The following is a 14,947-nucleotide window of genomic DNA, read 5'->3' on the forward strand; positions in this document are numbered from 1 at the left end:
TACTCTCCTGTAACCGAATTAACTGAGACAGTTAGGAGAAAGTGTTGCAATAAATATGCCTCTCAAAGAACAATAAAAGCAAAGAAAGATGTACAGATATGGAAGGTAAATGTGTGTCACTGCCTCACCCTCGTGGAGGGGGAAAGCAACAGACGAGACTCATAGCCCATGTTCCGCGTTATATCTACTGAAATGGATTTTTCCAATATTAGCACCAGCACAAAATCAGATCCTTTGGGTGAAAGAGTGCAATTCTGGCAACCAAGAGACATACAGTATTAGCTGCGATTTCTGGGCCCTCCGGAGAACAAACTGTACTGTATGAGGCATCTTTGAAGTATTATTCGACTTTGAAAACAAAAAGAGAATGAAATCAAAAACAAACCCTACTGAAGCTTCAAAACAAAGCGTTTCGGATAGCATTTCTGTAATCTTAGTTGAGCATTCGCCAAAGGGTTGCGATTCAAAAGCAGACAAGAGAATGGACCGAGTTGCAACAGACAAAATAAGGACAAAAAAATGGCACCAAGCAATATCCAAACAACACCAACAGTGTGACCCTAAATGTTTTACGTACTGACTGTATTTAGGAAATTCCATTTTCATTGAAAATAAGCACACCAATGTGTCAACATTTTCCATTCAGCAAAACTCCATTCCGTTATGTGCGTGCAGCCACATTGGAGAGCAGAAATGGGCATTACCCTGCCCGGTGGCCACATCCAGCCCTTCCGTAGTCTCGGATCGGCCCCCGTCAGGTCGTTACAAAGTCAAAATTAAAGGGAGGAAAGGAAATGATTTTGAAAGCAGAGTACCTCCCTGTCTGCGCTCGAGACGCGGCGGCACCTCGAGCATTGAATCGTACTTTGTCGTTGCCGACATGTTGGATGTGCAAGAAGAGAGCGATCGCTCAAGATGCCTCATTCTCATGCAGCTTGGACATCTACCAACCATTTTACGCTCAAAGCCAAATCGAATTGGATTCAGACTGAAATAGGCTTCGCAATCGTATCTGGCTATGACAACATGATTTTGCGACGAGAATTTGCTGACGTTCCCAACGTGCACAATACTGTGAATTTGAGCGCTGAAACCAGCCTCCAAAGCAAGAAGTATGAGTTCCCAATCAACTCAAAGCCAAAGTAATGCCTCTTGATTGTTGTTAGTTGCTTGGAGAGCTTTTCTCCGATTACATGATGCTGGATTCCCCAAAGATAACAAGCAGGCCTTTCAGAAAGGAAGCCTTTCTGTCTGCCTTCTGTCTTGATTACCGGTTATTAATGACACGAACGTACTATGAATTACTGAAGCCCAAATGCCAAATAACGGAGCTTTGCCAATGCCTGGAATCACAATTTCAATACGAGCAAAATGAGTGCACTAGGACAGCCGCTGTAATCTAGAACAAATCATGAATACGTCAACCCTGAGAAGAAGTTTTCAGTTGTAGATCTGCGATAGCTTGGGTCACGCACGCCAGCCATTTTGTCTGGTTGATCTGAGATGGGCAGTGGCCGGAAGCTACTGTAATCCCTCATTGGGACAAATTATCCTGAGTCCCTGGTGAGTTGGCGGATTAGTAGCTCGTAGGGGCACAGCTACCGTCACGTTAGAGACGCTTACTTCTGTGACAGTGGTGTACCATGGGACATACGGTTTCTACTGTACGCGCTGCTTGAGGAAAAACAAATCCCAACTGCAGCCCGGGGGTGGAGTGAGTATACGGTTCATTTTAAGAAGACAAGTTTAGGCACAGGCAAGGAAAACATGACTTTGGGATCCTCCTTCCAGGAATTTAATCAACATAATACATAAAAAAAAAACATTCCAAAAAATATCCCTACACGACTAGCATTAATACACATCCAAATATGTTTGCGGACAGTGTCAAGTACATGTTGAAGAAGCAGGTGTTGCTGTCATAAGCATGAGTGGAACATGGGCAATAACAAGCATGGCAGATCGAAGAAGGTCAGATGTGGACCGACGGTGGCGTCACGTGAGTAGTCCACTTGACTCAGAGGCCACGCAGATGTATTGTTCTTCCATTTCCCTCATAAACTCCCCTTCCTGAAATAACACGCACACTACAGTGAAGCTGGCCTTCAGTTTAACATAAAAATAAGGGTGAGTGCTCATGTTGACATTGACAACATCCGCATCCTACATTGTCCAACGGGAAGCCACAACAGAAGATTCCACAACCTCCAGACGCAGCACTCGGACAGGACAACAGTGCTCGTCCGCATATGTTGCCATTCGCAAAGTGTCCTGCCGTGCCGCACAAAATCACTTTTATTGAATTGATTTGCACTGATTTAAGCTTCTGCATGTTTTCTTTTCCCATCCCTAGTAGGAGATGTGTCTTGAGGTTTACGTGACAGAATTTCCGACAAAACGAGAACAATGCTTGTTTTGCTTTCTTCACTTCAAGCTGCACGACACATTTTGACTGGCTTCTTTCGAGGGTAAATAAACCATACCAATAAATTACGTGTGTCCTAAAGAGCACGCCCGAGTATAGTAACGGCTTCAGAAGTTAAAGGGATACGGTCCTTTCAGGTTGTAATACTTGGTATGGGAGCCAGCCAGGTAAGATGACTCAAAGCTCGGCGTCATCAAAGCACTGCTGCTTTCCGTCCGCCCATTTTCGGAACGGCGTATCCTGCTGTTCTTGCAATTGAAAATTGCAATTTGGAAACCGTCAGACAGCTGGCAAATCACCGGCCTAGCTCGGTCCATTCCACAAAGCTCGGGAACGTATGCTGAGGATAAGCCAAGTGCAGTTGGGGTCTGAAGCCGCCCCTGGGGTTTTTCTCAAATGCAGAGGAAGCAAGACATCCTGATGCAATTTCATCTTGCTGCTGTGCAAGGCCACTTTGCATGACAAGCTAGAGCTGGACAAGCCACACGAGCCAGAATTGACACTTTTTGCAAGGCTTATTCAACAGTAACTTCATATTACGGGCCAAACTACCCTTATACCCGTAGATTATGTTTTTTGAAGACTATGTCTTGCAGGCCTCCATCGTGGACTGCGGACCCCCAGTCTTACAACCACTGGCTAAGTTGCTAGAGACTTCCCTCTGAATCATTGTAGAAATCTATTCACAGTATTTTGATCAACTTCAATATATTTTTCAAATCACCTCCCCGTATGTGGCACGTGAACGATCGGGATGGAAGCCAAGTGCACTCTTCACAGCGGTGGTCTGTAGGGCCTATAGTGCTTAACAAATTCTAACTTACTGTTTGACAAAAAAAAAAAAGACTAATAAAAAAATAAATAGCCATGACTTAATTGGAAAAAAAAAATACTTCTGTGGTTGAATGTTATGCTCGATTAATTTCCGACATCTCAGTGATAGCCAAATGTGGCTGTAAAAAGAAAGGTGAATTGCGTTTTCAATTCCTCATTCCTGTTCAAAATGTCCAAGAGAGAATTTGGAAGAGTCCATGTTCAATTCATGATGCTGGCTGCATGTCTCAAATGGGTGGTCGCAGGGCTAACAAAAACAAAGGACTGTACATACATGAATCATAAAAAGCAGAATAAGAAAGAAACATCTCTTTGACAATATATACATCCATCCTTCTGTCCACGTTCTAGTCCTCTTAAGAGTCACGGATGAGCTGGCGCCAATCCCAGCGCTCTTTGGGGGCGAGGCGGGGTACACCCTGGACTGGTTGGTTGACAGCCAATCACAGGGCATATTAAGGCTGTACGATATTGGGAAAGCATGCCATATGCGATATGGATGTTGACTAGCGCCATATCGATATTGTTGCAATATTTAACATCTAAGAAATGACAGTTTTACTATCACATGAAAAAGTCTTTTTTTTTTTATGTGGAAAAAAAAAAGCAAGCTCAATATGTTCTTAGCTAATTCATTGTCATTCCCCGAGATAATGTCCAACTATACAGCGCCGATGCGTACTTGAGTCTGCGTCTGGCTGGTCAAATTCAGATAAAAGCATATAATTCCACAAGAAAATGACTGCATGTCCCTGATTTTTTATATATATATATATATATATATATATATATATATACATACTGCAGAGGCCATTATTGCGATATCAACGTTTTTTTCGAGGTACTGTGCAGCCCTAGGACAAATCTATTCCACATACAGCTCAAGTATTATCAAGCAAACAGCATTTGCAGGTTAGGTGGACTAGAAAAGTTAGATACAATGCGGCAGTGGCGAAAGTGAGAGCGACAGCAGCAGCATACAGCTTAATGGAAGTGTCCATGAAGAGGAAAAGGTTCTATTAAAACCATAATGGAAGGCAACATAATTCCATCCCACGCCCTCCCACTACCAAAACACAGACACGCACGCACGCACGCACGCACACACACACACACACACACGCACACCCCCCCCCCCACCCCACCCCACCCCCACCCCCCCACACACAGGAACACTATCGCCCTATCATGCAATTTCTTGAACTCTCTTTCATCCGCCCTGATCTAAAAGCCTTGGGAATCATTTGGAGCACCACTAGCAGTGGGGTTGTGCTAATCCTTCGGGGTAGTCCAATTATTATGTACCGTATATAAAGCGAATATGGCAGCCAATGCGATTGCTGTTACAGCTGCAAGAGACATTCAGCATTAGACTATGTGAAGACTACAATGAGGATGTAAATGAAACTTCATACTGTGCCATGGATGCGGTAAAACCAATATTCATGACAGGAAGTCTCATGATTGTCTGTTATTAACATAATGATCACGCACGCAACCTTGCATCAATACCCAACGATGCCGAGCTGTTTACCGCACTTAGTCAAGGCAACTTCATGTTTATGTCAACGAGATTCGGTAAGAAGAGAACCCTGTGATTAGTCCCTGATTCATGTTTACATATACTTGATTCGGTCTGTAACGAGACTTGAATTGCAAGTGTCCAGCACTCAAGCAAAGTCCTTTCAAAGGCAACTGGAGCAGTTTTGACTGAGGTGTCTGATGGCGACCGGTTGGCCACTGTTGGCCACTTTCCACCACGCCCAGCTTGAAGGCGACTCAGGTACGACTCAGTCCACTTCCTGCGCAGCGGGGCTCAGGCTGCCTCGGCACATGTAGAGTGTAGAAACGCTAATCCGCACGGCCCAATAAGGCTGGCGAAAGCTCCATACTGACTGCCGTTTCATCTCATCAAAACCAAATCGGAACACAATGTAGCCCAGTTAACGCAAGAGCCTTCTTCGAAAGTTCCATTTTCAAAGGAGACGCCTCTACAGAGAGGAGGTAGGAATGGGAAATTGTTTCAGTGACGAGATAACGCACAGGACCAGAAACTGTCTGATGAGGGGTGCTCCCAGGTCAAGCTTGGAAGAGCCAGCAAATAATCTTGTGCAACAGCCATTGCCTAATGGAACAGCACAAATAGCTGACCTTGTCAGGAAAATTGAAGAGAACTTTTGTCATCAGGTCAGTAACTACTGCCATACTCACGTCCAAACATATCTTTGCTCTAAATGTGTTGTTTTCTTTCAATGACCTCAATTAAGAATAATTCCCATACTTGCAAAAGAAGAAACTTTATTGGCAATATTTGTGAGACATAATATCCTACGTTGAAGTGTCTCCTTCAGGCTATCGCAGCCTGTAAACGGATAAACAAAAGCCCCGGTGTAGGCGGCAAAGTCTCCGAGGTGACAGCTCAGCAATCGGATGCGTGCCAAGTATAGCGGAAGCGTGCATGGGGGATAAGCTAAGGGAGCAACAATTGAAATTGTGCTCGCTGGCCTTGGGAGGCAACGACGGAAAGGATGAAGACAGAAATGGGATGGGAAAAGCCAGCCTACTGTAGGTAGAGGGACAAAAAACGATCCCAGATAAAAAGGAGGCGGGGGAAGGGCGAAGGGGGCAGACGGCGAAGGGGGGGCACAAAAACGGATTAGGGTGACAGAAGACTGAAGTAAAGTGCGGAGGGGGGGAGGAGGATAAAAACTAAAAGATAAGAATGAGGCACTTGTGGAAGATGTGAGTCAGGCCTTGAAAGCTTCAGAAGAAACAAAGAAAGTAGCTCCAGTCTTTTTCATTGTTGCAATGGGCGGGGCATTGGGAGGCGTGCCCGCCAACCATGACTGACTTCACATGCAGCCAATAAACCTTTTAAAACCCGAATATTGGCAGCGTTGGGGTTTTTAAAAGCCATGCAGACGAGCGCAATAGCCCGAATATGCCCTTATTGGGGTTTTTCGGAATTCCCACTATCGTGCCTGGATCACTCCCTTCCCAACCGGAATATGCGTGCATGTCAACGGCATTCGGGATATGCCGATTGCACGGGGCACTCTGCGCATGCTCGAGCGCAAGGAATCTGCCTAGCACAGGAAGAGCTTGTGCGCGCGCAACCCAGCAGAAATGCACGTTTAGTGATCAACCAAACATGGCGAACATGGCCGCCACGCTTTTAAAGCCGGGAGGAACCGTCTGCTTCATATGTGCGGTGAGTGACAAGACTAGAATGTCTTTTGTTGACGAAAGCAAGTATCAAGCAGAAATGAGGTAAATTGCGTCTGTGCGTCGCCGTTTCAATTGGGTTATTTAAATGCGGGGGCGGGGGGTAAGTCAAAGCCATGGAAAGCCATGGGTTTTTCCCAATGACTCTGAAATTGGAATTTGGACCTTAACCCGAATCTTGGCTGCATGCAAACGCAGTCCATGCTGCTTGTGCCACCTCACTTGAGGCACGGACCGCCAAAGCAAAGCAAACCGTTTTTCTCATTTTTATTTTACCATCGCATCACTATTTTTGTGTTAAGAAATGCTAGTGGTTGTCACCACTCAGGCATACAAAATATAAAGAAAGAATAGCGCGAATTTGTTTGCTTGGTGCGAATCTCATTTTCAACAGCCCGTCACAGCCACAAATGAGATTGGAGGCGCGAGTCGGTGTCCGGTCTCGGTTGCCGGCGACGCTCTCCAACACGATATTAAGCCAAAGCCCTCTGCAATGGCCAGGGCTAAAACTTATTGGATATCTGGAGACGACGCTGAAACTTTCAGTCTGGGGAAGGCACCCTTCAAACGTGAGGAAGCACAATCCGCTCAGGCGCACCTCCAGAATACCTGCACAGATCTGAGGCTCCGTCATTGATGCGGACGCTTGCAATAAACCGAGCGCCGCACCAGACTGTGGGATGTTGATTGATGCGGCGCTGACACCCACTGCAAATTGTTCCCGACTGTCAAACGTTGAATTGACAGCTGGCCGTTTACAACATACACTTTCTACATTTTGTTTTTCTGGCTCACTGGTGACTCTTCGCCGCGGTTCCTGGTTAGGCGTAGACGTGCGGGGTGGGAGTTACGTCGCTCTTTCCGCACCTAATAAAAGTAGGGGCCCGTGCGTCCATTCGGGAAGACAAAAAAAAACAACAGCACGCCTCTCTCTTTTGCTCCGTCTCTCCCTTTTGCTCCCTCACGTGGCCTATTGCTTGCTCTTGTAGGGTTGAGTGAGCTTTTAAAAAGTGATGTCTGAGTTTGGTTCTTGGCCCAGTCAATGAGAAAAGTGCCCCGGGACAAGTCGGGCTGGGATTTGGCGCTGTACTCTAAAATTCTACTTGAATGGAATTGTCGGCAGGTGCAGAAGTCTCACTGAAAGTCTCAGAAATAGTTTAACTGATGTTTTCCTTAAATTACTGTGTAATGTTTTTAAAAGTTAAAGACTTCAAGTTAATGACGTTATTTCAGTGACCACTGTGTTGGTCCCCCCCCCCCCCCCCCTTCCTTTAATAAAAGGGCGCCAGCCCACACTTGTGGGAAGCAGGAGACAACATGGTGAAGGCTATAATCTTCAACTCTATTAGAAATGACGTGCCCATTGTTTTGGGGGTTTGTTCACCTTAAATACTGCTCATTAGTGCATTTATGAGGACATATACCCGGATGTCATGGTATTATATTCGGAACTATGACAACAGCGGGCATTAATCCCTCCAAATCTGTGTCGATCAATTCATTGGCCGCATTAAGAATATTTCTTATTCAAAATCATCCCACTTGCTCTTGTCAAATTGCTGCATTTGTAGGTCATGCAGTATCCAGTATGTGATTGAATACGGTTTGGTTATTTTGTTGGACTCAACTTCATTTCCTGAGACTGCAGTAACTTTTCAAACGCTGCTGGCGTCTCCAGAAATTGCAGCAGGCAGACAAGGAATCCCGTTGTTTGGGAGAAGCGGGACAGTGAATCAGTCCAGGTTGAATTCAGCCACTTATGAAATGCAGGAGAATTGGACGACAGGTTGTTTGCCTCAAAGCTAGTTGTTTGTGAGGCAAAGGAGCTGTGAGTGGAATTGGATTGGCTAAAGATGGGACTGAGAGATCAGAGGGGCCAAGAAGCGCTGTCAATGCAAAACGCAGCGTTCACCGGTGGTGATTTACAGTATGCTCTTCAACCTCACAAGGGAAACCAGACAAGAGGTGAGTTGCGTGTGTGCTTTTATACGCATTTATGACGAAAATCATTAGGCCCCCAGCCAATGGAAGGTTTATGCCCCGGCTGCCCGAAATGAAAAGTAATGACCGGAATAGTCTCTCGGTTTCTGGCAGCATGGCGTGTTAGCATTTTGCTGGTGACATCATCACGTCATTTCATGGGCAGACGTCAAAAGGTCAAATTCCAAACTCAGCATTCTATTGTGGAAACAAATAAATAACATTGCTGATAGAAACGTTTGGTCCACTTTGAACCTCCGAGGCCCGTCCTCTTGGCTGACGTTAATATCGATTCACTTGGGACTGTCCTGCGTGGCTGTCTTTTATATTCTCCCTCGAGACCAGGGGTGGGCAACCGGGGTCCTCGAGCGCCGCTATCCTGCGTGTATAAGATGTTTCCCTCCTCCAACACACCACATTCAAATGATCAGCTCGCCAGCAAGCTTTGCGGGAGCCCCATAAGCATCTCGATCATTTGAATCAGGTAAAGACGCTTTACACTTTGTCGCTGATGGAGCTCGTGTTTATATTCAGCTGCAGTTGTGCTATTATGCGTACGCAAGCAGCTGTTTACGTTCTGTTCTAGTCTGTAGACCCAGTCGGACAATATATTGATGTAGCCCCTTTTTAACAGCAACTAACAAAAACATCTAGTGAACAATGAAGCGAGTTAGTCCTGAACTGCTTTTTAAGTACCCATATTGATGATTTACATCCTTCCTCATCAGCACTTCCCTCACAGCCAGCCGAAGTTAAAAAGCCAACGGAGGAAGTCTCTGCTGAAAACATGAAGTCATGCTTTCCATAAATAACCACCGTTCTCAATCAGGGACTGAAGAGAAGCTGTAATTAATGGCGGCCAGGGCGGCAGGGTCATGACACATGCACGGCATTGTTGGCGCACTCTCTCACCTTTCAAGTTGGACCTTTGCTAAGGAAACTCTACAGCAAGCCGTACAATGAGGAATACAGGAGGAATACAAAAAAATGATTTGCTCTACGTATAAACTGAATGACTCAGTCGGAGTCAAATATGATACAAATGTGGTGAAAACCATCGCCACCAAATTCATGACGTAGTAAACATGGCCAACGTGACAACTATGGTAGAGAAACTAACGTAGGCCAAAAGAACATGAAAGATTTGTGACAGCTGAATCATTGAACAGACTTATGTCAACTTAATTCCCAAAAGTACATATTTTCTCATCAAGCTTGCCCCAATAGAATACCCACCAGCACAAACTCACTGGACGCCGCCAAAAGCACGACACTCCGTCAATCAATCTTTATAAAGCACTTTTCCAACACGAAATAGCAGCTCAAAGTGCTTTACATATCAAGCCGCTCCCGCCACTCGCTAATACAGACAAACATACACAGGCCGGTCAAAACTAATAATGCCATGACCTATGGCCGGCCAGTGAGAATCCGCGAGAAAAGAGGAAGCAGCATCTCGGTGAGCCGTCTGCACCGGAAGCAGACGACAGACGAGCCACATATGGCCACTGAGGACCCCGCGAGGCAGGGCCCCGCGAGGCAGGGCCCCGCGGGGCCTGACTACAGCCGCGGTTCCCTCAGGGGAAACACTGAAAAACAGCTAGCATGACTTCTAAGCTAAATAACTGACCTAAAACTACATGAAAAAATAACAGAATGAAAAAGACAGGTAAAATAAACAAATTGTGCTAAAACTATGATAATAAAATTCTATTTAAGAAATAAATGTATTTAATTATACAGAAAACAATTATGGTGAGCAGGTTGGCGTGGCCCACAACAGTTTTTCACATTTTGAATTGCCCACCGATGAGCTAAAACCACAAAACAAATGTTGAAAAGATTGATGACGGTCAAAAATAAGACAGCTTGTGTCCAAATGATGAGTGAACATGAGAACATTTTCAGCGGTTGTTACTTGTTACAGCTAACCTCAAATACCGTGAGACCAAATAAAGCATACACACACAGACGCACACACACTTACAGTACATCAGGAGAAAAAAAAAAAAAATCTGCTCAAAATGTAGCCAATGCTTTTGGACCATGTATGTCCACTCCACAGTTACATGGAAACAGGCAGCAACTTTCAGCCGCTTTGGAACACGTTGCAGGTATCAAATGAAAATGCATGACTATTGCCAAAAGAACAATAGAGTTTATCGGTCTGAAGATTGAACATCTTGTCTTTAAAGCGTATTCAATTGAATATATAAGTGTTTCCAAAGAATTGCAGTACCTCAGAACTATCATGACAATACCAATAGCCATCATTCTCACATGTACGGAAACCAAATGTCTTTTCTTTTTTGTGATAAGACCTACTCCACTGCAAATACACACAATCCATGACAATATCAGAACTTCTCATGATGTAATGACTTTGGCAGTACACTTCGTGGAATGCCCTGCCACGTACTTGGCAAAAGAGTCACAGAGGCTGATGCACTTTCAGCCAAGTCTTTATTTATTTATTAAAATGACTTTTTCAAAGATGTCTAAACTCAACTAAAATGCGCGATGGAGGATTTGTACACCTTTTTCTACGTAACAGGAGTTTGGCATACTCCTCTGCCATGGATGATATACTGTGATGGGTATTTATTGGAAAATGCAGATGGGCAGAACAACGTTGGAGAAGGGAAAAACACAGAACAAAGAGAAACACAAAATCACACCCACTTAATTAGCCTGCCGACTTCATAACATGTTACACTGACTGCAGCATGATCTGTGCACCAAGTACGGAGCATATATTACAGTGCCGCAATTCTTTTCTCTTTCTGGCATCGCAAAATGAAAGTTGCAGTAGACCACTTGCAGTTTCTTGGGGGTCGATGACTAAAAAAAAAATTTTTTTTTTAATTCCGCCAATTTCCCAGTAGGAAGGGAGGTTGACCACGTGAGCCCAAGTGTTTTCCCCCACAACTGACAAAGCATTTCCTCTGGAAACAAGCCTCAATCCTTCTAAAAAAACAAACAACTTCCATGAGACCAAGTTTGTACATATTGTTGATGAAATGACCTGCGGTGCAAAAGGCACGTCACGGCTCGGTAGCGCTTTCCGGCTTTGCGATGGCATGGGTTTGTTATCAGCAAGCGGCTCGCAGGTGACTCATGCATGCAGTGAACAATGACACCACACAAGGAAAGGTTGCCAGGTTACCGGTCCGGCTTTGACTGACGCTGCACAAATACAGCGCAGAGGACGATAACCCCCCCCCCAAAAAAACCTCAATGTTAGACCCATTTTGACGGTCCAACGGCTATCAAGGTGTCGAGCGATACGGAAATGACACACCCATACGGTAATGACAACCTGAAAGATTCCGTGGCTAGAAATCCAATCACGATCAGTGACATAATTCCGGCGCCGTGTTTCCCTCAACTCCTCCAAAAGTTGTTGTTGACTCGCTCGAGAAAGGGCTCTCATGGGTTTCCACGTACACTCAAAGTGCTCAGCACATTGTGGAGCCGTTTTACAGGAGCAGCTTCCGGCATAAAAGAAGAAAAAGATGTCAGCGAAGTGACCGCACCTTAAAAGCGAGAACCTGCAGGAAGCTGTCCCTAATTAGATTCAAAGAACAATGTGCACTAACAGTTTCATAGATATGAATGTACTCAATTAATACAAATGAAAAGAATTACAAGTTGTTTCCGAGTCAACTATTATTCCACTTTGTTTTACTTCTTTCTTTTTTAAATGGACTTTTTTTCCCGTGGTATCGTTTCAGTATCAGTATCAAGATACTACATTCTGGTATGGTGCTGAAGTGAACATTTTGGCATTGTCACAGCGCTATTCCACTGTACACTGCAAAAAAAGAGTCTGTTGGATTTACATTGCAAAAAGTATGGAAAATGTTTGCACTCATGAACTCACGTTTCAGTAACTGGAATATTACACAAATAAAGTCAGAGCATGATGACAACGCATGCGAACAATGTCCATACTTTTTTTTGTATGCAAAGCCAATAAAGTATTTTTTGTGAAGTGTATCTTCTTCCCAAAGTGAAATTCCTGTGGTTTCCCTCGATTGTGTTGTCAGGTCACTTTCACACTGGACGAGCCAAACCAAAGCTCCTTTTCCTGCCCACAGCAGCTGCCATGGCGGCACACAGGGAGGTCGACTTCGGAGGGGCCGGCCGCTGTTTGAAAAAGGTGTCAAGAACATTTGGAGCCTTTTGCCCCATTGCGCAAGAATGCGCGTGTTCGAATGTGGCTGCTGTGCCGGAATGCGCTTCAGCAGACAATAACATGACAGTAGGCGCATCTGGCCCATGACAAGGCCAACTTCATTAGCTTGGAACTGGGAGCTAGAAACAGACCGCTTGTGTGCCTTTGGTGACTTCTGAAAACGCCAAACCTATAAAAGGTCACAAGATAAAATGAGGCACAACGATGATTTTTCACACAAATCAGCGACAAATGTCATCAGGATGCCTCACACCACTGGCAAGCAATCCAATTAAACGACGCAAAGTCAAATGTTGCCAAGTTGGCACACATGCACTCACAAAGTGTAGTTTGGGAAAAAGCTGTAAATCTTGAGTTTGCGCAGCTGGGGGTCAGGAGACCTCGCACTTGAGTGCACTGCTTCAAAGGAATGCTCTAAACGGTGATGAAGTGCATGAGAAAGCGCAACAAGCAGCCGCTGGGAGGTCCAATGGAGTATTAATCCTGCACATTTGCACACACAACTACAACTCGACAATAGGCAACGCTACTTCTTGTGTCTGTATAGCTTTCCCATTACTTTGTCAAACTCATCACTCTCAACATCAGCTGGATATAAAATGCCACAGCACTGCACCATACGGTATATGAACATACACAGGCTGTAGAGATGCAAGTAAGTGAGTGAGTAAGTAAGCAAGTAAGTACAGGTATGTATGTATGTATGTATGTATGTATGTATGCATGTATGTATGCATGTATGTATGCATGTATGTATGCATGTATGTATGCATGCATGTATGTATGCATGTATGCATACATACATGCATGTATGTATGCATGTATGTATGTGCTCTGCAGTAACATCTTCATCTTCACTTGCTTGTTTTCTTTGCAGAGCCAGCAAGAGTTGGAAGAAACGGGAGCAATAGCAAAGCGTGTTCTTACCCTTATTCTTCTCATTGCAGCCACGATCTCCACTCGACTGCTCGGTCGTGTCACATCGAGGCTGCCGATGTACTGGTGTCAAACAAATGAAACGCGGCACATTAGCATCACATCTCCATTTAGTCTTTTCACATTGCACGTATTCTTATTTGTGGCAAAGTTAACACCTCGCTAGGTTCCACGTCACTTTCTTGACAAGACGTTAACCAAATCACGTTTCAAGTTGATGTGTAAATGAGTCTTGAAATATATTCGCTGGCGTGCACTGTTTTCGAACATCGGAACAAAGTACAGTACGGCTCCCCGACGATACAGGATGGACAAAAGGCGAAAAGCACACTCATAAAAGGAACCAATTTGTGGCAAAAAAGAAGAGGAAGAGCAATTGCATTTAAGTGCAACTAACGTAACTTTTTGTTGCGCTTGAAAACATACCTTTGCCTCGAAGTTGATTCCATGTTGGAAGGCTTCCTCGTTGTGTAGCGGGATCCTCAAATCGTGCCCATCATCGACCAGGTTGTATTTGCTTTTCGCAGGCATTTTCCAACTCGGCACTCACTCTTAGGCTGGGCACTGTCCAAGAACAGCCGAAGGCGTCGATGTGGACAGGAATCAACTTCGGACATCAAACATCGCCTTCGTCCGTCCCAGCCTTGCGATCGCCGCTTGTCGCCAAACGTCGTCCCGCAGCCGCCGCAGCCGCCGACAACGCGCCGCCGCCGCCGCCGTTGCCGTTGCCGTTGCCGTTGCCGCCGCCGTTGCCGCCGCGGCGCTCCAAAGACTCCAAATAGTCAACTCAACCTTCGCAAACACAAGCAGGCTGTGCACAGGCGGATGTCTTTCGGTCGACTTTTGCTTTGAGTGTAGAACTAAGACGAGTACTGCCTGCCCGCCTGCCCTCGGAGTGGCTGCCGGACTCCCCCCGCCTCCCTCCCGCGCCGCGCCTCCCCCACCCGCGCCAGCATGTTAGGAGGGAGCGACTGGAGGCGTCCGTCCGGCCATTCCAGCGGTTTGCATTCGGGCAAAGCTATCGCGGCTCTCTGGAGGAGGGGCCCCACTTCTGATACCTGCCTCCCTTCCCCTCCCCTCCCCTCCCCTCCCCTCCCCTCCCATCCCTTCCCCTTCCCTCCCCTCCCTTCCCCTCCCCTCCCCTCCCCTCCCTTCCCCTCCCCTCCCCTCCCCTCCCTTCCCCTCCCCTCCCCTCCCCCGACTGCACGCACGCGCCGACGTGCACGCCAATAACCGGAATTTTCCCTTCCAGCAGTCGAAGGAGTGGCTTCTGTAGCTCCGGGGTAAACTTGGCCTCTTTATGGCCAAAGGTAATCCAACGCGAAGCACAGCATTATGTGTGTATTACC

General features: G+C 45.8%; 1 protein-coding gene across 1 annotated transcript in view; it reads right to left on the reverse strand.

Annotated features, from left to right (window-relative positions):
* LOC147139354 (carboxyl-terminal PDZ ligand of neuronal nitric oxide synthase protein-like) overlaps nt 1-14,634 on the reverse strand; it is a 44,789-nt gene extending 30,155 nt beyond the window's left edge. The window contains 2 exon segments of the mRNA XM_086047227.1: nt 13,590-13,661; nt 14,025-14,634. Of these exon segments, the coding sequence (XP_085903353.1) occupies nt 13,590-13,661; nt 14,025-14,129 (177 nt within the window). The 5' untranslated portion in view covers nt 14,130-14,634.
* Nucleotides 14,635-14,947: the final 313 nt, after the last annotated feature.

This window comes from Filicampus tigris, chromosome 12 (genome assembly GCF_054856515.1).
Source record: "Filicampus tigris isolate MCC_2025a chromosome 12, RoL_Ftig_1.0, whole genome shotgun sequence".
NCBI lineage: Eukaryota > Metazoa > Chordata > Actinopteri > Syngnathiformes > Syngnathidae > Filicampus > Filicampus tigris.